The following is a 27,052-nucleotide window of genomic DNA, read 5'->3' as shown; positions in this document are numbered from 1 at the left end:
ACTGACACCCAGCAAAATGCTGACTAAAGGAGATTATTTTCCCAGGCTCTAAGAACTGTGGTACATAGCTCAGCTAGTGACAATGCAATCGCAGGGGGATTAATTCATTGTCTGATTCTTTATGCCTTCTAGAGTCTGAGAATGCAACCCAAACAGTGCATGTAATGTGATGATCAGTCTTGGAGTGGCTGGCCAGGGTATTAAGGTTTGTGACCAGGTAAACTGCAGGAACATGCAGTTCCTGAGTATTCACCCCAGCCATGAGAAACGGCGCCCAAGGTTAACTGTGTCTTGTAAGCTGAGGGCTCCGCAAAGGGGAACACGCAGTCCCAAAGCCATTCCTTGGTCTTACCTTTCCCCCAGATACCAATCTGGGCAGTGGCAGGTGTAGCCTGTTTTGGAGAGGAGGCAGGTGCCCCCATGCAAACAGGGCTTGGATTCACACGGGCTGTCCCCCAGCTCGCAGCGGTTGCCGGAAAACAGCACTGGGCAGATGCAAGTGTAACCTAGAGAGGGCAATAGAGAGCTGTGAGATTGCTACACCAGCTAGCAGGGAACTGGTGTCGGAGGTGGTTTCTGGCCCAGAGTGCAAGAACAATCTGACACATTGGGAAATAGCAGCGGGGGTGAACTTGGGGTTGAGGCTGCATAATAAGACACACCACAACTGCCCAGTGCTGAGCCTCTCCTGAATGTGTCTTGTAACCCCGGGTACAGCTCAAGTGAGGTCCTAAATGTAGCTGGTGGTCCCCTCCCTCCCGGGAGGGCAAAGCTGATCCATCAGCTGCAGATTTCTATGACTCTTTTAGACATGATGCCAAGTACCCCATTGTTTTCCGTTCTCGCCAGTCTTTAGCCCGCCAAGTGCCCAGCAAAAGGCCATGTGCCAGGCAGCTCCTGTCCGGACACACTTTGTTCCACTTCTCCGTGGGAGTTGTCATATCGACAGCAGGAGAGAAAACCCAATGTGGTGGGTGGCTGGGATTCTATTTTTCTGGTATCTGCCAAATCAAATTCTGATACCGGGAATTTCAACTGCTCTGCTGAGTTCTTTTGCACCATGCAAGAGCAAGCTGCGCTGGGGAAGTGAAGCCCCTCCACCTTGGAGCATCCTAGAAAAGTGCCTGGTTATGACCCCAAAATAAACACCTCCATCCTCTGTGCATTAAGTAACTCAGGCAAGTTCAGGCTCACTTCTGCATCACTAGTAGAGACCTGTGCACACACTCATGCACATGGCAGGCACAACCAGCCAGCCATGCAAACACAGAGACATGTATGTTCAGTCCTACACAAATGCATACATATGCTCACACACTGTATCCCTGAGCATGATCCTGTCACTGGCTGGTTGGCCTCATTGTGACATTAGCATGAGATCCAAGCATATTTACACAAACACTTTCTTGCACAAACACACATGCCCTTGCACTCCAGCACACACACACTTGCACAAGCACATTTGCACATATGTGAACATGTGCACACATTCACCTGGACACACATGCACCCTTTTGCAGGTTTGCACACTCGCACACCATGTCTGTACGCTTTACCTCGAACAAGTTCACCTGAGCTAAACAGCTGCCTAGCCGACAGGATTCTAAATCCTGTCGCCCGAGGATGCAGGCAGGGAGGGAGGGAGGGAGGAAGGGAGGTGTGCTCTCAGCCCTTTGATTGCTGCTAGCCCAACAGGGCGTGGGACCCTGCAACAGACCTCAGGCAGAAAGACAAAAGCATCAATAAGCACAGACAGCAGTTCAAAGGATTCCCCTGTGCATGTCTCCCATCACCATGTAGCTGTATCAGAGCCACCTCCAGATGCCCCCAAGAAAGGGGAATGGAAGTCAGAGCAAGAAAGCCCAAGCATGGGCAGTGGTTGGCTCAAGAGGCTCAAGGCTGCAATGTTACGCTGTCCACATGAGTCCCTCCCACTATGTTCACCCACAGAAATCAGAGCAAGATGTTCTGGAGAGGAAGGATGGTGTAGTGGTTAGGGCACTAGCCTGGGATTGGGAGACCCGACGTTAGTGCTACAGGCCTCCTGTGAGGCCTTGGTCAAGTCGCTCTGTGTCTCCGTGCCCCAACTGTGAAATGGGGATGATAGCACTGACCTGCCTCACAGGGGAGTTGGGAGGTTGATGAGGTGCACAGATAGATACACCCATGTTTGTGACATTGATGAAATCCTGTTACAAATAACTGCTGGGCAGCCAGGTTCAGATGAACCCAAGAATTGCAGGCATGAGCTTGTGTTAATGACTTTCACGAGTTCCCTCCCCCACCCCCGGGAGTCACTTACAGGATGGGAACAAATCCACATCTCGTCTTCCCACAGTGTTTCCACCTTCCGGGAGCTGAAATGTCATGGGATGACCAGACCTCACGTTATTCCAGCCCCACTAACGGCTCCTTGAGGCTTTGTAAAAGCCTGAATGAAAATACAAGTGAATCCAAACACTGCAAAGACACCAGGCCCTGGGCCCACTCCACCCAGAAACAGCGGTGCACCTGGTCTGATGTGCCAAGGACTGCGGAGTCATGCTTCCAATGTGGTGTTTCACTGATTGAGGACATTGCCCCCTGACAGCCTGCTGGGAGATGCAGCGCTGTGAAAAGCCACAACTTCCCCTCCTCTGGGGCAGCCCCCTTAAATTTGCCATTCAGATCATCTGTTTGCCACGCTCGCCTCCAGACTATTGATTTCTTATTGCCCAGAAAGTAACGGCAGGACATTCACGTACCTCTTCCGTGAGTCTCGACGCACATCCCCTCATTGAGGCAGGGGCTGCTGCTGCAGGCGCCGGTGTGAGAACAGCACTGCTTTATCCCCACCTCCTCCACAATCCCCTTCGCCTGGCTGTCCCCGGGCAGGAGCCTCACGTCTTCGCTGTCAATTCTGACAGCATCCAGGCAACCTCTAAACCCCCGAGTGACTCGCTGGAGTTGTCGGGACTGGACGATCCCCCCGAAGAGCAGATCTCTCCTGGAAGGGGAGATGCTGCAGGCCACGGGCAGCTGGAGAGACGTATTTCCCAAGCTGTCGACGAGCAAGCGGAGGGAGGTGCTTTTCACTTCCAGAAGGACCGAGTGCCACTCTCCGTCGCTCACAAAACCCAGGGAGGAGAGGTTGCCATTGATATTGCCACGGCATCGGTGTCCGAGATGAGGCACCCCGTTAACGAGCTGCAAAACACGCCCAAACAGCCAGAATTAGCAGCAATGCAAGCAGCATTGTGCCGCGAAGCTATCAACGCTCCCTGCTCCCCTCCTTCCCCTTCTGTGCAAGGCAAGAGGGGAGCAGCTGAGATTTCCAGGACCCCAAGAATCTTCAGCCAATAGGACTGTTCCACCAGCCAGACCTCCTGAGGCTTTGCCTTGCGTTAGAAATGAAACGCCCATGGGACTGTCCACGGTGAGGGACAACTGTGTACATCTTTGACATTACAGTGTGTCTCACCGCAGTTCCTGGTGGACTGAGCAAACACCTTCACCATTAACTCTGCTGGCAGCCTCAGCGGGAAGCTGAAAGATTGCACTAGCCTTGCAACCGACAGTCTCCTCTTGCCCCCCAAGTTGTTGCCTATTGGCAGGGTGGTCTTGGGGGGGAGCCGGAGTCGGTAGGTGCTGGCCTGGAGAAGGCAGCTGCCTCTCGCCAGCGCTAAACTTCACACCCAAGAAGTCAAACCTACTTTAAAACTAGGTTTGCGCTGCTATTTTGGAAAACAACTAGTCCGTCTCATCTTGCTCACGCAGCTCGATCCCTGTCCTCTCCTGCAGCCCTTGACTAGTAGGTGGAGATGGCTGCTCATGAGATGGGCTATAAAGCCAGGAGCTGCTCTGCCCTATTTTTAGCAGGTGTTTCAAGCAGATCATGCAGTAATCAGCATAGCTGGAACAGTGCACGGATGGACTCAACGCCCTCCCCAGCAGCTAGATGGGAACTGCTTCTAGAAATGATCGTGCCGTGGGCCTGTGGCCATGCTGGGGCACCTGGGTGACCCGGAAAGTGTGAGGTCTCTAGACGACTGTGCTATGGGCTGCTCTAGGATCACCTCCTTCTAACTGCTGGACCATTCCACTCCACTGTTACAATGGGGAGAAAGAGGGCAGGGCAGGAGAAAACCATTCTTAATGTGAACAAACCAAACAGCATTTTATTATTTCCTTTTGTTTTTTGTTCTCTCTAGGAATGGCTGTGAACCAAAACCCAGCTCCTGTCACTTTTCCAGTCAGCCAAAGATATGTTGTTAGCTGCCCCTGGGACTCCTGTAATATGTAAGGCCAAATTCTGCTCTAACTTACTGAATGCATCACCCTGTGGGTTCAGAGTGCACGCTAGAACAGGCGGGATTTAGTCCCTCCTGCCTCCCTTTGTAAAGAGCTGGGAGGTGGGAAGGAATCATCTCTGTGCTGTGATTCATCATGCCATAAGAAGTATGATTCGGATTATGGTAGCACCCGCAAGCCACAACAGAGATCAGGGCCCCGCTGGGTGCTGTACATAGGCCCAGTGAGACAATTGCCACCATAAGGAGCTAACGATCTTCTGTCTCCCAGTTCCACGCTCCGTGCCCCAGACCACATCGCCACGTGGCAGCATGCAGAAGTTGCATGACTTTACTTCCCAGCCTCTTACAGCCCCCACCTGCTGCACCGGGGTTTAATTTGGATCACCGTAGGGCTGGCATTCAGGATGCCTGGGCACAAGTGAACTCCATTTCCCAAGTGATTTCTTGGTATCTTGTTACTGGTGTGGAAGCTGCCCATGCTGGAGCTTCTCTGTTGGCATTAACGAGAAGTGCCGAAAGAATCTAGGCAAGCACGAGCAGCTGGCAGGGCTACATTGTAGGAGCAGGTAAAGGGGGCCAAGAAGAAAGAAAGAGACCTGCTGTAGTACCCAGCTTTTTATCAGCACACTGGAAACCAGGGCCAAAGCTGCTAATACCCACTGCAATCCAATACTCCCGCTCCAGCACCAGGGGCTGGGACTGACACAATCAGATCATTGAAATTCTAATAACTAACCACACAAACGCTCTCTGCATTGTAATGGAGGGGCAGTGCGGAAAAAATGCTGTCCATTGCCTGTGACTCCTTTTAAAAACTTTGGTGGGACAGAGGAAAAGAGAAAGAAGCAAGTAAATGTGGTTTCAGGGTGAATTCAGGTGAAAACCCCTCTTTTCCCCTACCGCACTGATTCATAAGGGAGCGTCTTCTATAGAACCCAGGGGGCCATGAATAGGGAGAATGCACAAGTGGAATTTCAAACATTTGTTTCTCTCTCTCTCTCTCTAATATATATGTATGGCTGTCTCCTCTGCCCATATATATGTGTATATATGACAAGGGGAAACCTGTTTTGGAAGGACTCGTAGAAACTTCACTGGGTGACCCTTGGGGGAGCTGTGCGCATGGATCTCTGCACAGTGGGGTGAGAATATCAGAGAAGGTTTTGCAGTTTCCCTTCTGTTTTAAACACAAGCTGAGCATCAGTAACTGGCTTGCTCAGATTCTGGGGACAAGTTAGGATTCAATTCCCCTGAAGCAAAAAGAAACTCCTTTGTGAGTCTCGTCCAGCTAGCCTGTCTTTTTCCTCCTTGTGGTGCACAATGCCGTTTCAGCATGGGTGCAGTGCTTGGAGATCATGAGGATAAGGCAGGTGTGTTCACTCTGGGAGGAATTTGTTCAAAACACTGGAACTACAAACTCAAAACCATAAGCAAATAAATAACAGATGCTACTGACTTGTGCTTATTTGCCTATTTTTGCAAAATTAAAAACTTGAGGGCACCCAGAGTTTATCTAGGCAACATGTCCTGGCAATGTTTTGGTCCCTCTGATGCACTTCACAAACAGTGTGACAAAGAAATGAGTCAAAGGCACTGCTGCCCCTCCAGCTGAAGGGCAGAATATCTATTAATATTACCCACTGGACAGGCACAGCCGTCTATTTATAGCCTGTCATAAATATAAAGGGAAGGGTAAACACCTTTAAATCCCTCCTAGCCAGAGGAAAAACCCTTTCACCTGTAAAGGGTTAAGAAGCTAGGACAACCTCACTGGCACCTGACCAAAATGACCAATGAGGAGACAAGATACTTTCAAAGCTGGAGGGGGGGAGAAACAAAGGGTCTCTCTGTCTGTGTGATGCTTTTGTCGGGAACAGGAAAGGAATGGAGTCTTAGAACTTAGTAAGTAATCTAGTTAGATATGCGTTAGACTCTGTTTTGTTTAAATGGCTGATAAAATAAGCTGTGCTGAATGGAATGTATATTCCTGTTTTTGTGTCTTTTTGTAACTTACGGTTTTGCCTAGAGGGATTCTCTATGTTTTGAATCTGATTACCCTGTAAGGTATTTACCATCCTGATTTTACAGAGGTGATTCTTTTACTTTTTCTTCAATTAAAATTCTTCTTTTACGAACCTGATTGCTTTTTCATTGTTCTTAAGATCCAAGGGTTTGGGTCTGTGTTCACCTATGCAAATTGGTGATGATTTTTATCAAGCCTTGACCCAGGAAAGGGGGTGTAGGGTTTGGGAGGATTTTGGGGGGAAGACGTTTCCAAGTGAGCTCTTTCCCTGTTATATATTTGTTAGACGCTTGGTGGTGGCAGCAATAAAGTCCAAGGGCAAAAGGTAAAATAGTTTGTACCTTGGGGAAGTTTTAACCTAAGATGGTAAAAATAAGCTAGGGCGTTTTCATGCAGGTCCCCACATCTGTACCCTAGAGTTCAGAGCAGGGCAGGAACCTTGCCATAGCCAAAAACACTGGGGGTTTGGTAGGTGGCCGTCTTGATCTCAGTCATTAACTAGCCTTTGTCACCAGGCCCTATGTGTCGGGGTTGGCTAATAAGTTGTCTCTTGGCTGCTATGCACGCCTCCTCCTCTTTCCCTGTGCACCTTCCTGTGGGCTAAGATCAGTTGAGGTGATTTTATTGACCAGTCTCTGAGCTGCTCTAAGACTTGGAGACAAGGTGCTTCCAGTAGAGCATCCCTGGTTATGTGACTTTCTTGCTCCAAGGGCCTGCTGGAGCCTAACTCTGCCGGCCTTCAGGGTGAAGTCTGAGGCACCCCTTTTAGATCCGATGTGGGCTTGACAATGGCCCCTCCCTGAATGTTTTGTTGGGGCAGTAGAGGGGCGCTCCGGGGCTGTGCAAGGTGCAGAAGAGGGTGCAAGAGTCTTCCGCAGCTTTCATGCCCCTGGGCAATGGGCAGGGGCAATGGGCAGGTACAATCACAGTCCCTGCATTCGCTGTGCTCAGCAATTGGTGCATCCCAGCCAGAGGGGCCAGCAGATCTGAGCTGCTATGCAAGGTCACGCAGAATTCTGGCTGAGAAAATTCCTTCTGGTCAGCAGACCCTTTCGCCATTTCCCCCCACGCTGCATGGCCAATGGCTTAATGCCGCCACGGGGCTCAGGGATGGGGACTGCGTGAGCTGCCTTTTCTGAGCAGTTTGAAATGGACACTGTCGTCTTAAAAACCATCCTCCTGTGTGAATATTATTCACCCACTCCTGTTCCAGCCATCCCCTAAGATTGCTGTAGCTGCAAGAAATTAGAGAAGAAAAAACCTATTTCTCTGTGTTTTTTCAGTTTGTTCCTTTGACAGCACTTGATATATTGCCAGCTCCACTGATTCCCCTGCTAGACCATTTCTCTTGTTGTTTGTGGGGGTCTTTTATGCCATAACAACGGAAAGAAAAACTTTTACAAATCAGAAAACGCCACAGAAAGAGGCAGGGGATTCAGGGGCTGGAGAAGCACTTGAAAGTATTGTTAAACTCCGTTTAAAAAATTGATCGTGTCCCTTTAAATGAGCATGATGCTGTATTTAATTTATGTCTTAAGTCTAGATTACACAGAGATGGGTTCAGGGAAAAAAACCCAGTAAGTCAATAAGTGAGTTATAAGATATAATGGGCCTAATTTAAGTTTGATAATTAATGAGGAACAGACAATAAAAGCCTTTTCTGGAGGGCTCTTGGTTTCCTTCTGCTGCCAAGGTGGAAGGGAGCAGACACATGCTCTTTTGAATTCTTTATAGATTCAGCGAGTGCAGCCAAAGAAAGGGGAGAGATCAGATGAAGATGTTCCTGGTTCTGGCAGCTGTCTGGAGTGACGAAACCCACTGCAGGAACATAAGATAAGAGGCTGCAAGTTTAAGCTTGAATTGGTTCTCCCGCATCTCACTGGCTAAAGTTGCCTGGATCGTTCATGAAATAGTAAGTGATGTGAGTTGCCATTTTATAAGACTTCTGTCCCCACCTTCTCCCCTCCCGCCCTCCATGAAAACAAAGAGGCTTTAATCCATTGGTGGCCATCCAGACACCTTCTCTGTATCTTTTCGGGTGGCCACTGGATCCGTGCTCAGCCCAGCTCAGCCGCTGAGGAAAGTAGAAGCAGCCGCTGTTGTTTCCTGTGGTACGTTAATGAGTGACACCATGTTTAAGGGTTGCTGACTAATTCCCTGGTGGGTAAATGGGGTTGGGTTGCTCACTAACAAGCTTGTGGGTTGGTGGAAACACCATGTTCACAGGTCCTTGTGAGGCTGTAGGTACCATGGACCAGATCCTCCGCAGGTATGAGTCCATTCAGCTCCGCTGAAGTCAGTGGAGCCATGTCAGTTTGTACCAGCTGGGAATCTGGCTCCTGGTGCTCCCTGAGTGACTCCTGTAGGTACATGGGAACTCTATTGTCTGGCATCCCTCAACTGTCTCCTGTGCTGCTAAGACTATTACCAGGTAGCGCGGCAGCCTTGAGGTCGGGACCGCGCTGTACCTGGTGCTGTACGAACGTCTCAGGTGACGTTTCCACAGATGCTCAGCATCAGCTTCACTTTTGCTTTTGTTCAAATTGGTGGGAATTTTCCCATTGGCTCAACAGGGACAGAGTGTTTTTGAAAACCCCACCCGGTATGTAACAGCCCTTGCTCCAATGAGCCTCCAGTCAAATGGACATGATGTAACACAAGGATGAAACAAACCAGGCGGGGTAAAGGAAGAGACGTAGTAGCACTAGGCTGCTTTAGTACAGACTGGCTGTGTGCACAATCCGTGGGTGCAAAAAGCCCCTCTCTAGCAGTCATGCTGTATTCACAACGTGTCATGCTGTAATCACGTGTCGCCCGCCTAGGTGAACATACCAAGTTGCACAGTACCCAGGTTACCAACAGGTCTTCCCCACATGGTGTTTTAGAATGGCTTACACCTACACATAGGTGAGTATTTCTTTGTTCAGTCTGTTCCTTCCTTTGGCTATATTTCCCAGTGCACAATCAGTGGAATTGTTCCTTAATGCAGAAATACATCCTTAGCTATTGCAAACCCTACCTCCAGAACAGCAGTGTTGGTCCCATTGATGAAGAGCAGAACACCATGCAGCTGGTGGGTTTTCAGGCGGAACTGCATCTGCCAGTCCCCTCTCTCCTGGTGATGGTACCAGATGTAGCTGTGTCCACTGAATCTCACAGCAGTGCCTAGAAATATAACCAGGTCATCTGAAAACAGTCTGAAATTGATTGTGTTTAACCTACGGCATCCAGTGCTTTCCCCAGCCCTGTGTTTTCCCACATTTCAGCCACTGTAATTCTAGCCTGACTTGCAGGAGTCCTTGCTGCCCCGAGTCTCTACATAGCTCTGCCAGTGAAGCTCGTGAGGACCTGCAATGCCCCCTGGCTATTCACATTTTGAGTCTCCCCAACGGCTCTTCCACCATAATGACCCTGCAGCCCAGTCCTGATCTGCAGCAGCCCTCCTATTCCTGTCCTGAGTCTTCACTAACGCTACCAATGCAGCATCTCTTGATATTCCTGACCTACAACATGTGGCTCTGCCTGTGCAGCTCGATCCTGTCCTGCAGCATCCCGGACGTTCCTGTTAGGGGGCTGCAAACAGCTTTGCCAGGACAGCTCATTCCCAACCTGCCAGCTGCTGCTATTCCTTGGGCTATGTGGAAATACAGAAGATTCCACTTATTAGAAACCCTTCGGTCACCAGCAGAAAGTGCTATTACCCAGCAGTTACTAATAAGCAGAAGGCAGGTTTGCAGGGCTGCAGCTAGGACAGAAGCACTGGGACATGCCTTCCCGGCTGCAGCCCAGATGCTGGGCCTTTCTATGGGGAACTGAGGCGCTGGGGACCCCTGGGGCTGTACAGTGCCTCTCCCTGCACTCTTTGGGGTTCAGCATGCCCCAGCACTTCTCTCCCTGTGTGTAGTTCCCCAACAGGGCACAGCCCGGAGAGGCATCTACCCTGCCAACAGCCTCCCTCCCAGCCCAAAGCCCCTGTGCCAGCAGGTTTGCCGGGCTCCAGTCCCAGAAGGAAGCAACGGGACAGGCTGAGCATCATCCGCAGGCAGGTTTGCAGGGTTGCCGCCAGAGAAGGCAGGTCCCAGCACTTCATTCCCCGGCTGCAGCTTCCCTCCCAACCCGGGGCTGCCGCTGGGGCCGTGCTTCTGAAAACCATTGGTAATAAGCGGCAAGTACCTGAATCCCATTAACATGAAAGTCAGTGGGACGGGATTGGAGCCTGGCAAAATGTTGCTGTTAACAGGAAGTTGTCAATAGCCGGTGTAGTAGGAAGAGGGCCTGAAACATAAGGCCTTGCATTAGAGGCCTGGTATGAGGCATGAGGCCTGGGCGAAAGTCATGGTCAAAACTTGCTAATATAAAGCAAAGTTAAGTTGTGAGCAAGAGGCAGGTCCTGCTCACACAATCTGGCAAGAACAGGGTTGATATTGCAGAAACACACATTCCTAAGTAATGCGAGGGATAAGAACATATATGCAAATACATTCCAGAAAGGTGGTACCAGAACAGTTCGATACCGGCACATTCCCCAAACAGAACAGGAACACACTGACCCATCCTAAAGATAGGTCAGGATGACAGCATGATGAATGTAGATGTTTTGATCATTACTTTAGTCTCAGACCTCATACCAGGCCTCTAATACAAGGCCTCACGTTGCAGGCCCTCTTCCTACCACAGCCGGGTTGCTGTTAAGTGGAAGCTACTGTACTTAAAATATGAATACAAATTTTTTGGTTTGATTTGAATTCACCACTTTTAACTCGTCTGTGTTTTGCTGGGCACAGGACCAAAGCACAGGAACCCAAGGATCGAAGCTCTACCCGAACAGCCCAGACCATTTTGCTCCACATATGAGTGACTTTACTCTCATCATGGGCAACAGAGATCCTGTTATTATTTAATGACACAGGATAGGAGCTTAGCATTATCCAGTGGAATTCTTCCTACAGGCTAGATGGAATTTAAAGCTCAAGGACGCTAGGTCTGGCTCTGAAAGCGAAGCCAGAATGGCCAGTTACTGGAACAGTGTAATTGCATGAGAACTCCCTGAGTTTCACGATGTACTGAAGGGATAATCCCACACACTAGAGACTGGCATGGCTTTCCCAAGGGGGAGAATTCAAGAGCAATAAGGAGGATTTCTCACCATTGCAAGAACAAATTTGCTCCAAGCTGTGCCGGGGTGTGAGAACGCTGAGTCGGGCAGTGCTGTAGGTGGACACCATGCCCGGGTCCAGCTGAATTGTCTCCTTGCAGACACGCCGGGCACAAGCTGGCCCATGACATGGCACATGAATGGCCTTCTTCAGCTGGAGCCCCACCTGCTGGTCCATCTCCCCAGCCGACAGAGAAATCTTGTTTGCTAGGACACGGGGCTCGTAGAAGGCACCAGGGGACTCTCCGACGGCCAAGAGGAGCTCCACGCCGTTAGAGGCTACCGCGGGCTGTAGGCTGGCCATGTGGATGTTCTGACGTCTTATGACCAAGATGTTTCCCAGAAACCTTTGCAAGTTGCGCCAGTGGTCACCCACAAACTCCTCGGGGGAGAGGTGCTGGAAGTGTAACACCACGGCCTTGTCCAGGGCCTCCTGGCTGAAGCACCACACATGGACGTTGACGGTGGTGGTGGTTTTGAACGTGCCGTCGCTGACCGTCACATTCAGGGCGTAGTGGCCATGGGGAAGCTTCTCACCAGCGATTATTTTGCCATCCGTTGCCCCCACTGAGAAGTGCCCCTCTTGGGGCACTTCTGCTGCCAAGGTGTACACCAGGGTGTCATGGGGGTCTCGATCTGTGGCATGGATCTTGCCGAGAACACCGCCTCGGAAGGCGCTCTCATTAGTAGTGATGAAAACCTCCAGGGGCAACGCTGAGGGAGCATATTGGCTGGGCTCGCTCACCTGGATGTTTACAAAGGCAGAGGACGAAAGAGGAGGGATGCCGCTGTCCGAGACCTGTCAAGGAAAACAAAAGGACCTGTTACAGCCACGTGTGGGAAGAGCGTCTCTTCCCCGCTCCCCAGCAGATGGGCGCAGAAGGACGCATTGAGGTAGAGTACCTCTCACTTCCTGCGTGCGGGAGCTGGGAGAGCACGAGCTGTGGCTGTGGGATGAAGGAGGAGAAAGAGCAGCAGGGCAGCAATGGCAGGGCAGTGCCAGGAGATGGCCTTTGTGATTGCAGCTCTCGGGAAGGTGGACAGGTAGGATTGAAACAGCGCCTTCCAAGAGAGAGACTCAGACTAGGCCTCCCCATGAAAAAAACAGGAGCCTGCAGGCTGCTGAGGGAGGTGGATCACTAACAGCGTTAACATGGTGCATTCATTCGCATTCAGAGTGGAACTCGTCAGCAGAGAACATGCCTAGGTGATTCTGATTTCTTGGGGTTTAATTGGCTCTTCAGTGATGGTTCTTTGGAGAAGCGGATGGTGCAGCAGCCTGGCTTTCGAAGGCCAGGAAAAAAATTCCCTACAGGAACATTGACTGCAAGTCACCGCCTAATAGGATCTCCAAAATAATGCTGCTGGAATGTGTGGGAATGCAGCAGCCCCAGAGGCAGACTTGCAGCTGCTCCATTTTCACAAAAGCAATCCTGTACTCACTCCTGTAGCCTCCTTCCTGTGAAGGAGGGATAGCTCAGTGGTCTGAGCATTGGCCTGCTAAACCCCGGGTTTGAGCTCCATCCTTGAGGGGGTCATTTAGAGATCTGGGGCAAAAATCGGGGATTGGCCCCGCTTTGAGCAGGGGGTTGGACTAGATGACCTCCTAAGGTCCCTTCCAACTCTTGATATTCTAAGTCATTTGCCAGGTTCCTGAGTGCACCATTATCAGCAGAATAAAGCAGGTATGGCTACCAATCTTCCAACAAATCTAAATGCCAATCCAGATTTTTAGAACTGTGCATGCAGAAACACGTGTGCATTTGAGTGCCTAAGTTCTGGGCAAAATCACTGCGGTTGTCTGCGCAACCGCAGCCATGGTACGTCCATATTAAGTGCACAACTGTATCATAGGACATGTTTCTTTCTAACCTCAGGCAGTTAGTGGTTGGGCCTTATGTTATTAATAATAATACTTATCTCTTTAGGTATCCATTATTATGGAAGATTTAGATCCCTTCTATGTTTTTAGCCCATTGACTATACTTGTGGATGACTTAGTCATATCAATGTCTAATTCTTTTCTGAATCTTGTCTTTGTTTTGCCTCAGTGCTACCTGAAGGTGGTGAGTCCTAGTGGTTAATTACTCATTGTGTAAAAAAATAGCATTTTCTTTGATCCCTGTTAAATTTAGTTTCTTTTGCTTTCTTTGGGTGATCCCTACACCTAGTAAATAGGAGGTTCTGAGTTACTGTCTCTGAAGCATCCATTCTGTCATATTTCATTAGAGAGAGAAGGTGGGTGAGGTAATGTCTTATATTGGACCAACTTCTGTTGGTGAAAGAGACAAGCGTTTGAGCGACACAGAGCTCCTCTACAGTCCAGGACTGTGTCTCCAATATCCTGGGACCAACATGGCTACAATACTTCATATTTCTTTCTCACGTCACCTCTAAATCCTCCTTTCTTCACGCTATATATAGTCCTAGGCTCTGGTTCTTCACCAGTGAGCCAATGAGATCTTTGCTACTGATTTCAGTAGGAGCCTGATTACGCTCTCTAATCTTTTTACCTCTTCTCATTCTACGGGTGGAACAGCAGATCAGTGCATCTCTGGAGACTGTGGCTTATATTCTTCATTATTTACCAAGCAATACGATTTTGACGGATCTCATCTGAATCCCTAAATTTGTGTGCATCACAACACCTCCATGTAGTTTGGAAAAACTGTCATTTTGGGCTCAGCAGAGCTCCGGAAGTAGCATGGCAGGAGGCACTGGGGGAGCTGGGTGTTGAGCCCAGCGTTAGAACAGCGTGAGCGTTGCAGCACAGGGCTGAGGTGCACTGGCAGAGCTGTGGGGGTAAGGCCTGCTCCGGCGTTTTAACTTGCCAATAAAAAAATAATGTCCTGACCCTGTTGATTTGTTCCCCCAGGAAAACCAGTTCAGGCTGAAAACAAGCTATTTTGCCCTAATTTGTTGACCTGATGCGAGCATGAATAAAAGGGAAGAGCTCCTTGTTGGAGTACTTAGGTGAAGCTTTCAGGAACAGACGCGAGTCTCTCCTGAAGTGGAAGGTCACTAGAACTATATCGGGGAACGCACCATACAGGCTCAGTTGCGCCACAGAGGTTCCCATGACTATACCAGCAGGTTTTATTGCTGGAAAAGCTGGCCCCAGTTTTGTGCAGACACAGCTCTTGGGAAGTGAGCTCTACAGATGGATCCAGGCTTCAAAATTTGGATCTGGATCCAAACTTCCCAAAGACTGGAGTTGCTTCTGTCTGGGCTTTTGGGTATAACTTCCCAAATTTCCCAATTTCCTCCATTGTTACTGTACTGGCCTCGGTGAATTCATATCCCAAAGGGGTAAGGCAGGATCTACCTGGACCTGTAGGAGGTACTGCTCTTTCGTTCTTCTATCCAGAACAGATGAGGTCACCAGCAGACCGTCCTGGGTGACATCAAAGGCTTTCCCATCGTTTCCCTCGGTGATCTGGAATGAATATGGCGGCCCGTTCTCAGGGGAGTCTCTGTCGCTCATAATCAGCTGCAGGACACTTGTGCCAACTGGGGCTATCTCCTGAAATATGGGAAAAAAGGGGTTGAGCAAAGCGAGGGAAGACACCTGGCCCAGATAAGGGTGGAATTTCTCTGCCTCTAGGGCTGCTGTTTGATCCTGGCACCGAAAAGGCACAGGGTGGTTGTGCTGATGTCAGCAGACGTCTATGGAAACATAAGGGGAAACAGCCAGCAAATAACTTCAAATAACTGTTACTGCAACTCCTGTAACTACAACTCCACTTGTCCTGTGGGAAGAACAGTGAGCAGGGCTGGACGCAAGGCTGCAGCTAACTGCTGAAAATCCATTTAACTCTCTGACTTGCTGTTGTTCCTTGCAACTTTGGGAGGAGGTAGAAACCTCCCCTGCCTCCTGAGGAATTAAAACTTTCCCTGGGCTTTCACTGGTTTGGCCCTTTGTGTGAATCTTCTCACTCAGCGTTGGCTCTCTTAGCCTCTCCGACAGCCCAGGGTTGGGCAGCTCTCAAGGTTTTCATGGAGTCAGTTGGGTAGGTTTAATAGGCTGTAAAGCAGTGGTGGGCAACCTGCAGCCCATGTGCAGCACATCAGGGTAATCCGCTGGTGGGCCGCAAGACAGTTGGTTTACATTGACTGTCCGCAGGCATGGCCGTCCACAGCTCGCAGTGGCCGCAGTTCACCGTTCCCGGCCCCTGGGAGCTGCAGGCGGCCGTGCCTGCGGATGCTCAGTGGAAACAAACTGTCTCGTGGCCCGCCAGTGGATTACCCTGATGGGCCGCAGGCTGCCCACCACTGCTGTAGAGCCTTCAGGGACCACTGTGCTCATTGACTTTGTCCTCCCGCATAACCCAGGCCATAGATTTCACCCCAGGCATTCCTGCATCTATCTCAACAACCAATGGCTAAAACTACCTTCTTGATTTAAAGACTCCAAGTAACGGAGCATTTATGGCATCTCTCAGTAAGGGTCCAATGGTTAATTACCCTCACTGTTAAAAAATGTACATTGTATTTCCTGTTTGAACTTTGCTGACTTCAACTTTGTAGTACCTCTATCCACTTTACCGAGTTGGAGTGTTTGCAACTGCAGTAACGAGAGAGAGAGAGAGAATGAATGAATAATGAGCCTGATCCTAGAACAAGAACCTGTCAAACCTCAAAATGATAACTGGGAATTCTTAAGTAATCAAAATAATTAATTAATAATCTATAGCTACAACTTCCAGCCATTGGCTTTTGCGGTGCCTTTGTCAGAAAGATTAAGGAGCCCTCTACTATCTGATGTCTTGTGCCTGAGTAGGTATTTATAAGCCATGATTAAATTGCCTCTTAACCTTCTCTTTGATAACTAAATAGACTGAGCTTCTTTACATCCCTTATTGTCAGGCCGGTTCGCCAGACCACAAATCATGCTTGTAGCTCTTAAACTGTTCCTATTACACCCGTCACCAAACACCCCAAATTACCCAAAGCCCTGGACAGTTTTTAACCAGGGAATCCAGGTTACCTATGGCAAGAAGCTGCCTTCATCATTATATGTGACCAGATTATGGGTGTAGTGGCGCGGGAGGGCACAGCCTGCAGGAGGACCAGGAAGAAATGCAGGGACTGGTCCCTTCCTACGTCCCTGGAGATGCCATGTAGACCAAAGAGGGCAGGGAGGAGGGTGCTGTAGGTCAGGACCTCAGGGCTTTGAGGCTCAGTACTGAAAGGGCACAAGGTGCTTGCAGGTGTAGTGGAAGGGGGGTGGTGAATAGCACCTGCTGGTAACATATCTGCCTCTAGACAGTGCTATTAGTTCATTGCTTGTCACAAACACAAAGCAGAATCTCCCTTCACAGCTAACTGCCCCCTCCCAACCCTGGTGTAATTCATGGGGGGTCCCTTGGGTATCCTGAAATGAAATACAACATGGTTTTACAAAAGGTAGATCGTGCCAAACCAACCTGATCTCCTTCTTTGAGAAAGTAACAGATTTTTTAGACAAAGGAAATGCAGTGGATCTAATTTACCTAGATTTCAGTAAGGTGTTTGATACCGTGCCACATGGGGAATTATTAGTTAAATTGGAAAAGATGGGGATCAATATGAAAATTGAAAGGTGGATAAGGAATTGGTTAAAAGGGAGACTACAGTGGGTCATACTGAAAGGTGAACCGTCAGGCTGGAGGGAGGTTATCAGTGGAGTTCCTCAGGGATCGGTTTTGGGACCAATCTTATTTAATCTTTTTATTACTGACCTCGGCACAAAAAGTGGGAGTGTGCAAATAAAGTTTGCAGATGATAGAAAGCTGGGAGGTATTGCCAATTTAGAGAGAGACCAGGATATCATACAGGAGGATCTGGATGACCTTGTAAACTGGAGTAATAGTAATAGGATGAAATTTAATAGTGAGAAGTGTAAGGTCATGCATTTAGGGATTAATAACAAGAATTTTAGTTATAAACTGGGGACGCATCAATTAGAAGTAATGGAGGAGGAGAAGGACCTTGGAGTATTGGTTGATCACAGGATGACTATGAGTCGCCAATGTGATATGGCAGTGAAAAAAGCGAATGCAGTCTTGGGATGCATCTGGCGAGGTATTTCCAGTAGGGATAAGGAGGTGTTAGTACCATTATAAAAGGCACTGGTGAGACCTCACCTGGAATATTGTGTGCAGTTCTAGTCTCCCATGTTTAAGAAGGATGAATTCAAACAGGAACAGGTACAGAGAAGGGCTACTAGGATGATCCAAGGAATGGAAAACCTGTCTTATGAAAGGAGACTCAAGGAGCTTGGCTTGTTTAGCCTAACCAAAAGAAGGTTGAGGGGAGATATGATTGCTCTCTATAAATATATCAGAGGGATAAATACCGGAGAGGGAGAGGAATTATTTAAGCTCAGTATCAATGTGGACACAAGAACAAATGGATATAAACTGGCCATCGGGAAGTTTAGACTTGAAATTAGATGAAGGTTTCTAACCATCGGAGGAGTGAAGTTCTGGAATAGCCTTCCAACGGAAGCAGCGGGGAAAAGAGACCTATCTGGCTTTAAGATTAAACTCGATAAGTTTACGGAGGAGATGGTATGATGGGATAACATGATTTTGGCAATTAATTGATCTTTAACTATTCATGGTAAATAGGCCCAATGGCCTGTGATGGGATGTTAGATGGGGTGGGACCTGAGTTACTACCGAGAATTCTTTCCTGGGTATCTGGCTGGTGACTCTTGCCCATATGCTCAGGGTTCAGCTGATCGCCATATTTGGGGTCGGGAAGGAATTTTCCTCCAGGGCAGATTGGAAGAGGCCCTGGTGTTTTTTTTTTGCCTTCCTCTGTAGCATGGGGCACGGGTCACTTGCTGGAGGATTCTCTGCTCCTTGAAGTCTTTAAACCACGATTTGAGGACTTCAATAGCTCAGACATAGGTGACAGGTTTATTGCAGGAGTGGGTGGGTGAGATTCTGTGGCCTGCATTGTGCAGGAGGTCAGACTAGATGATCATAATGGTCCCTTCTGACCTTAATATCTCTGAATCTATGAAAGAGAGGCAACACAGTGTCTCCGCTGCGCAGAGGCTCTGCCTTACCTGCACCACCACGCTGTAATTGAGCTGGAAGAACCTGGGCGGGTTGTCGTTGACATCCGTCACCTGGATGCGCACTGCAACGTCGCTGAACAGTGCAGGCTGGCCGCTGTCTGTGGCTCGGACCGTCAGGGAATAGCTGGGAACCTAGAAGGTGTTCGGCATGCATTGATTATTGGGAGAAGTGGAAAGAAGCCTGGGATTCGTGTCCAGATGTTTTATTCTCCCCACATGCAGGCTTCTTAAAGAGCACAAGGTAATGGGCAGTATAATGATAATCACACTTAGCCCTTCTCTGGAACTTTCCATCCATATGTCTCAAAGTACTTCACCAAGAAAGTAAATATAATTGTCTCCTGTTTGCAAGTGGACAAACTCAGTCACAGAGATGGGAACTGACTGGCCGAGGATCGCACAGGAGGCTATTGGCCTCGCCAGGAAGAGAATCCTGATCTCCTGACTCCCAGTCCAGTGCTCTAACCATTACACCACAGTATCTCTGCTCTAGTCCAGACCCCAAAGCATGTGTTCCTGACCCTTTGGCAATATCTGTGGGTCCAAAGGATTCGTGTGCATGGCAGCTGATTACCCTGGCCTGCTGAGTGCAATGTTTTAAATGGATCCTTCAAAACCCGGCAGAGAGATGAGCACTGTGTGCTTCCCCAGTCATTTTCAGCCTTCTCCTGGAGGTGTGACGTAACATTGTTTTCTAACTCGCCCATCTGCAGCATCAAGCCTTAGGTGGACCTTATCTTGGGACTGCAACTCACCTCCTCCCGGTCCAGGTGCTTGGCAATACAGATCTGTCCGCTCTTGGGATGGATGGTGAAGTGCTCCAGTAGGTTCCCTCCCACAATAGAGTATGTGATCTGATTGTTCATCGCCCCATCCAGATCATCAGCTGACACCTATTGGGGGAGCGATAAGAGGGGGGCTCCTGAACAAATGTCTCCTGTCTAAGAGGCAATGTCTTGCTGGTTGTTTGAGGGTGGGAGGTTCTGACTAAGGCATGACAGGGGAAGACGGACTGTTGCTTTTGAGAGTACCTCGCAGAAGCCCAGGGTAGGAACAGAGAAAACTCTGCAAGGCCATTCTGCTGTCTTCCTTCAAATCATAGAAACATAGATGATTAGGGTTGGAAGAGACCTCAGGGGGGTCATCTAGTCCAACCCCCTGCTCAAAGCAGGACCAACACCAACTAAATCATCCCAGCCAGGGCTTTGTCAAGCTGGGCCTTAAAAACCTCTCAGGATGGAGATTCCAACAGCTCCCTAGGGAGCGCATTCAAGCGCTTCAACACCCTCCGAGTGAAATAGTGTTTCCTAATATCCAACCTTGACCTCCCCCACTGCAACTTGAGACCATTGCTCCTTGTTCTGTCGTCTGCCACCACTGAGAACAGCCTAGCTCCATCCTCTTTCGAATCCCCTTCAAGTAGTTGAAGGCTGCTATCAAATCCCCCCTCACTCTTCTCTTCTGCAGACTAAATAAGTCTAGTTCCCTCAGCCTCTCCTCGTAAGTCCCTCCTTAAAACTCACCTCTGCCATGGTGCCTACAAAACACTCAACAATGACCTGGCAGCTGGTGTGCTGGGACCACTGCTTTTCACCCTGTTGTAACAGTTTCACTGTTGCCTTGTTCTTTCCATCGCTGGCCCCCCACTTTCTGGATCCACCTATTGTCTCTGGTAATACATTTAGCCTGTAAGCTCTGTGGGGCGGGGATCCTCTAATCATTCTGTGTGCAGCATCAATCCCTGACTAAGGCCTCTAGTCTCTACCACAATGTGAATGAGAATGTGGGTGGGTACCTGGCTTCAGCCAGGAGCCATCCTTTAGGCTGCTAAGTAAGAGTCGTTCCGTTCTGTCTTACCGTAAGGATAGTTTCCCCAACAGCTGCATCCTCGCGGATTTCAGTGACATAAGGATCCTGGGTGAACTTTGGCATATGATCATTTATGTCAGTGATATTAATCACCACCATGGTGATGTCACTGAGAGACGCAGAACCCTTCCTTGTGCCTTCAACAGATAAGTAATACTCGTGGCTCACTTCAAAATCCAGGCTCCCGCTAACGTACAAGATACCTGTATATGTGTACAGACAGCAAAGACAGGAGATGCTTTGAACGCAGGACATGTAATGTCTTACAGAGACCCCCAGATCAATCAAGGAGGAAATTGGCTAACCAGCAGCAGCTAAAGCCATGGTGGCTACAGCAATATTCCATCAAACCAGGCCACTAAACATTGTGACTTCACATAAAACAAGCTCTAATCAGACAGACTCTTTTTATAACTAGCCCAACTCTGCTGTCGAATGCTTGAAGAAGTAAAATATCCTTTCACTGCGTAACGGCTTCTGGATTCATATGTGGAAAAGATCAAATCGGGGACAATATAAACCAATAGCATCTTGCAGTAAAGTAGAAAGATACATAAAGTGATGAGTTAGGTTCTGGTGAAACCAGAATAAGATAGGTATTCAATCAAAAGTGCCAAGTGCAGGAAAGAAAGGTTCTTGTTGAAGCCTATGTGGACGTATGAGAGACAATCAACAGATAGGTATCCGCTGGAGATCACTAGCTGTCTCCTTTGAAAGTGGTGGCATGAGTGTCTGGGTTTGTCTGTGGGTATATAAGCAGAAGGGTAGGGCATATCTCAGGGTATTGGCGAGAAACTGAGGTCTACATGAAAGCAAAGAGGGAGACAGAATGTTGCCATGTACTCGAATCAAGTCATCATGAGATTATGACTAAAATCCCATGTTAGCCTTTCTCTGGGAATTACTCTGCTCCAATTCTATTAGGATGGACGTTCTGAAGAAGTGATCTTTGTGGAAAAGTTAGCGAGAGTGTTGGGGCTGGGACGATAAAGACAGCATCTTGGATTGGGATGATCTAGTGAAGGGCTGAAGGCCTCCATTGTCACATCAAAGTGGCTATCTCAGGGAATCTGACATTGTTCTTGCAATAGGCAGCCTTTATCATCTCTTTGAGTAAACAATATGGCACATTACGCTAGCTCATCAGGGCTGACTCAGCACCTGCTCCGTGAGTAATAATTCCATTTTTATCCATGCTTGTTGAATAGCTACCTAATAAAATCACCTATTGTAGCACTCTCTGCCCTGTCAGATTCCTTGTCGGGTCAGGGTGGAGTGTTTTTCCTCCAGAACCAAACAACAAGGGAACAAAACCATCCTGAGCATTCACAATGGAAAAATCTCCACACTCTGTTTTCTGTTCATGCATCATCCCCCAGAAGCCTGATCCAAAGCCCACTGAAGTCAATAGGGGTCTTTTTGTTGACTTCAATGGACTTTGGATTGTTCCCTAAGAGAATCTGGTGTCTGTATTTAGGGTAGTGGAGTATTACATATCCCTCCCGCCTCACAAATCATACTCCATATCTGGGCAAGAAAGAGCACAGGGCTGAGGGTAGGGGATGGGGAATAGGGGTGGGGAGCTGTCAAACTGGGAAAGAAGAGAGAAGCTATTTTAAAATATGAAACACGATATTAAAAAAAACACTTGGGGAGAGAGGGATGCAAAAAGTTAAACAAAGGCAGGGAAGATAAGAGAGGAGAGAGAGAAAGATCAAAGGAGAGAGAAGGGGAGAGAGAGATGGGAATCAAAGACGATAATAAAAGACCTCCAGAGGAAGATAAGGGTGGTGGTGGAAGGGAGGATGAGGAGGGGAAGAAAGTTTTCAGGATCATGAGAAGGGGCTAGAATAAAAGAGGGAAGTCAGGTAAAGAGCATATGGAATTCAAAAAACATGAATTACAATACGGAGGAGAAAGGGAGAAGCAGTATGAGGCAGACAGAGACAAAACAGGAAAACGGGCACTGACTAGGATGGTCTCCTTGCCAGTCCAGCCAGGACGTGCCGTGGAACTAGACCTTCTACCTGTGTTTGAGTTGATTTGGAATTTCCCTTGATCATTCCCATTCACGATTTCGTACTTGATCTCCGTGTTGTCAGCGCCGTCCCTCGTCAGCGTGGACAGGTTGAGGACCTCAGTGCCCACGGCCACGTCTTCCGTTACCGTGGCCACATATTCGGTGCTCAGGAAAACTGGCAGGTATTCGGTCAGATCCACCACAGAGACAGTGACTGTGGTGAGAGCAGAGAGGGGGCGCGGGGAGCCCCGGTCTGTTGCACAAACTGTCAGCTCAAATGCTGAAATCTGAGTGTCCTTTAGGGGCTTCTCTAGCCGGATTACCCCAGTAGTCTCCTCGATTGAAAAGTGTCCATCAGCTGAGTCAGTGAGAGAATAGATCACTTCTGCATTGCAGCCTGGAACGATAACGGGGCAGACTGGATTAATCACGGGACTTCATAGTTTATGGATACCCAAATGAACTTAAACCCAAGAGAAAGACTTTTGGTTGCATTTAAGTCCCAGTTCATGTGTGCACCATTCCAATATGGATCCAACCTTTTACCCATCCCTGCAGCCATCCATCAGATGTTTGTCTCCGATATGCTGTTGATCTCTGTTTTTTTAATTAATTATTTTTATTTTCACCCTCATAATTGCACAGTCTCCCATATCTACCATTGTAAATAAAACCTTCACGGAGGAGCTCTTCCAGGAGCCTTATCCAGGGCTCAGGAAACCCAGGGTCACAAGAAAAATCCAAACAACTTCCCAAAGACCATTTTCATTTCTCTTCCCTCGCCTTCTCTTCCTCCCGCCCCATTTATAAACCTTCATCACTACTGTCATTGGCTCCCATTCTCCATCAGTGGTGACATTTGCATCCAGCAGCTCTGCGGTGCTCCCATAAATACTGGCCCAATGAGAAAGAGGCCGGTGGAGACTGGAACTTCACTCTTTTACTTGTTTGTGCATAATGCTACCTCTAAGCTACTAAGATGCCCTCAGCTGGTATCTTCTGAAGTTTACACATGTATCCAGTTTCCTACAGGGTCTTCAAGGTCTTCAGGAATGTGTAAGCAACGAGAAGATTGGATCAAAGATCCAGACACCTTTGCACCAAGTCACAGCCGTCTATGCCCTTTGCGGCATTCCTTCCCTGTATTTTGAGAATTTCTATCTATGATGTAAAAGAACTCAGGCTAGAAATCCCGTTCTGACTCACCTTCGTCGAGATCCCTGGCAGAGACCACTGCAATGGGTGTCTTCATTGTGGTGTTATCAAAGACAGCTACTGCACAATGACTGGGAAAGAACCTTGGAGCATTGTCATTCGCATCCTCTATGACTAGGGTTATATCTGCCTGGCAGGAACGGCCTCCACCATCTGTTGCCTTGGCGACAAGATGGTACGTAGGTTTCTGCTCCCGGTCTAGAGGTGCAGAAGTGGTCAGCTCCCCTAGTGAAATAATAAGAGACAGCAATGGCTGCAATCTAAGAGAATTTTGGTAAAGAGGGCTATATGACACACTATGTCAATGCACTAGCCTTGGGAGACAGCAAACTTGGGTTAAAAAAAATAGCTCCAGCCCAGTTAGCAGTGAGAAAAAGCCCATGTCTCAGTGCTACAAGCTATTCCGATATCACTGTCAGCCTTTGCACAGGAGTGGCCCTGTGCAAGGGAACGCTATGCAAGGGAAGTTTGCACATGATGTGTCTCAGCTGTAATAAATTGCACTTCGCTAGCAGGATCTCAGACGTCTTTGCAAACATTGAGTTAATCACTCCCAGGTAGATAAGTATTATCTCTCTTTTAGAGATGGGGAAACTGAGACCCACGGAGATGAAATCTTGCCTAAGGTCATGCAGAAAGGCCTTGCTAGAGCTTAGAATGGAACCCAGGTCTCTTCATTCAGCCCTGCCCCCTAAAACCCACCTTCTCCTCTTATGCCCGGCTGTAGACTGTAATATCAGTCCTTCCCCTTCCCCAAGCACTAAAACCTCACCAGGGTATCTCCAAACATTTTTAAAGGAAGTCAGTGGAGAGAGCGCTTAGTTAACTCCAGAAAAGAACCAGTATTCTAAAGATACTGCAATAAATGAAGGAGGCTCCCTGTTTGCCCTCGCTGCTACCTTGACAGAGCTGAAATTAAAGGCTTTTCTGTTTATTCAACAAGAGATAAGGGGCAGGCAGCTCCAGGGAGCCAACTTTGCAACTGCAACTGATCTCCGGAGTGAGTGGGTGGGGAAGAGAACATAACCCACAGGTCTCTGCAAACTGCCATGTGGCAGGTGCAGCTCTTACCTGTCTGTGGGTCCAGTCTGAACTCCTCGGCACCAGGACCATGCAGACTATACGTCATCTGCGCATTGCTGCCAACATCAGAGTCAGTGGCTGATATTTTCAAAATGAAAAGACCAGGGAGTGCATCTTCAGAGACTTTCCCTGTGTAGAGAATCTGGAAAGGAGAGAAGTTAGTGCCCTCAGACATGCTTGGCATCATTCTGTGTGCAGGATGTGTATGCTCAAGCCAACATAACAAAACTTTACTGCCAGATGTTGTGATTTCAAATAAAGGAGTGGGGAGCTGGTAAGAAGAAGGCTGACATTGTCCAGGCTCCTCCTGCTTTTCTCCCACCTCTCCTCCAAGCAGACGGAAATGGGGAAGCCATGTCTATGGCGATTTGAGTGAGTTATTATTGTCTTTGTGACCCTTTAGCAGAGTTTTCTGAAACACGAGGCTATCAGGCTTGCCAGTGAATTGGGTCCTGCAGCTTCAGCAGTCCCCTTCAGGTCTCACTGCTGCTTCCATTTGATATAAAGGGAAATCTATTTTATGATATATGTGTGGGTGTGGGTAGTACAGTGCTCATAACCAGTGGTAGAATGATAGGCCTGGGGACTCAATCCACTATGCACAGATCAATGTGCCTCCATGTGGCTGGTCAGTGTTTCTGTGCCAGGGGGACCACCTCTGGTGGGAGAGGCTAATTCAATGTCTGCTCCTTGGTCTCTTTGCTGAGAGTGCCTCAAGGTTGTTAATTAGCCTCTGTGTCTTTTGTGATGAGGAAACCTGCCCATTGGAAACTGGGCTGAGGTCAGCAAACTCATTTCACAGAGGCCATTGAACATTGCTTGGAGAGCAACAACTTTTGGTCATTCCCAACGTGAGCTTGATTCATACCAGTGACCTGGAGGTGAAAAGCTCTCTGTCCTGTTGCCAAACCCCTTAGCTATCCCCTGTGATAGAAATCCTTTAGCCTAATGGGATACATGGCTTGCCCATTTTCATGCCCCTACCCAGAAAGCTTCCCCCACCCTTTGCCTCTATATGTTATCTGCCATACTGCTTGTGTCATAAGCCACAGCTACGTTACACATCTGGAGTCTGGGTCTGACCCTCTCGTTACCATGTTGCTTAATTAAAAGATGGTGAGTACGGTCAAAGTAATAAGGAGATAGCTCTGTACTAGAGTTACAACAAGTCCGCACCACGTTAACTTATGCCAACTCTGTCATCAGTTCCACTTCCACTGCCTTCCCCCCTCGCCTCACCTGCTTGCATTCGGGGTCGTTGTCATTGATATCGAGGACAAAAATCTCCACTTCCGTGACAGCCTGAAATTTCCCATCGGAGGCTGTGACCTTGAGGAGATATTTCTCTATATCTTCCCTGTCAAGAGGCTTCTTGGAAATGATTTTCCAGTCTTCCTTAACCTGTTTAACACTGAACTGTCCTATCATGTCTCCTTCTGGAAAGATACAGAAGGCAGAGTGAGGAAACACAGTGTACAGCGAGCGCTGAAAGTGTGAAGGGACAGGGGTTGGGGATGGATATGCTGCTTCTCCCCTGTACCACCTCACCCACTCCATGCAACCTGCTGCAGAACTTGCATGTGTTAGCAGCAGCTGTAAGGAGAAATGGGCAGGAATGTCCTATTGGCTCCATCTGAGACCTCTGACTCCTCCCTGCTGCACTTTAAGCCCCAGGAAATACCACTTATGCGTCAGTCATGGCTTGCTTAAATATTACATGAGCTACCGGGGGGGAACAAGTTGTTTTCTAAAGGTTGTTTTCAACAGCTTTGAAATGTCCCAGTGATGTACATACGAGCCAGCACGAAAGCACACAATGTATCCCATTTCCTAAAGTCTGTCCATATCTCTCTCTATCTCCAAACACAATAGAATTATATGTGGCTAAAGAGATCTGGAAGCTACGTACACACTGAAATGCAAACACTGATTGTTCATTATTGCAGTGCAAGAAAAGATTTTTTTTTTTAAATGTACTATTGCAACTGTAAACGCGGCAAAGAGTCCTGTGGCACCTTATAGACTAACAGACGTATTGGAGCATGAGCTTTCGCGGGTGAATACCCACTTCGTTGGATGCATTGCAACTGATCTCCCGTAGCTACTTTTAATGATGTAATAAGTGAATCCAGAGGTGGTTGCGTAACGGCTAGCGGGCCAGATTCTCCAGTCTGCCAAGTTTGCTTTGTGCGGCTAAGGTGACAGAAAGTGAACTTTAAAGTGGCCAGAAGCTACCCCCAGGGGTGCTGGAACAGTTTGTATAATGGGGGTGCTGAGAGCCATTGAACCAAACTGCAAACCCTGCATATGACAGAAACCACTTCAA

General features: G+C 48.4%; 1 protein-coding gene across 4 annotated transcripts in view; it reads right to left on the bottom strand.

The window, feature by feature from the left end:
- Positions 1 to 27,052, bottom strand: part of FAT2 (FAT atypical cadherin 2) — an 83,849-nt gene that overhangs the window by 6,511 nt on the left and 50,286 nt on the right. For 2 of the 4 annotated variants that reach the window (XM_073355298.1, XM_073355300.1), the window contains exons 11-22: positions 25,966 to 26,162; positions 24,715 to 24,868; positions 23,635 to 23,868; positions 22,436 to 22,825; positions 20,397 to 20,611; positions 19,295 to 19,432; positions 18,528 to 18,671; positions 14,796 to 14,993; positions 11,462 to 12,269; positions 9,335 to 9,480; positions 2,745 to 3,186; positions 353 to 506 (exon numbers count right to left, since the gene is read on the bottom strand). In XM_073355298.1, the coding sequence (XP_073211399.1) occupies positions 353 to 506; positions 2,745 to 3,186; positions 9,335 to 9,480; positions 11,462 to 12,269; positions 14,796 to 14,993; positions 18,528 to 18,671; positions 19,295 to 19,432; positions 20,397 to 20,611; positions 22,436 to 22,825; positions 23,635 to 23,868; positions 24,715 to 24,868; positions 25,966 to 26,162 (3,220 nt within the window). The other 2 variants (XM_073355301.1, XM_073355302.1) reach the window with 2 other exon arrangements.

Source organism: Lepidochelys kempii, chromosome 8 (assembly GCF_965140265.1).
Source record: "Lepidochelys kempii isolate rLepKem1 chromosome 8, rLepKem1.hap2, whole genome shotgun sequence".
Taxonomy (NCBI): Eukaryota; Metazoa; Chordata; order Testudines; family Cheloniidae; genus Lepidochelys; species Lepidochelys kempii.
This window is presented reverse-complemented; position numbering and strand designations above follow the sequence as displayed.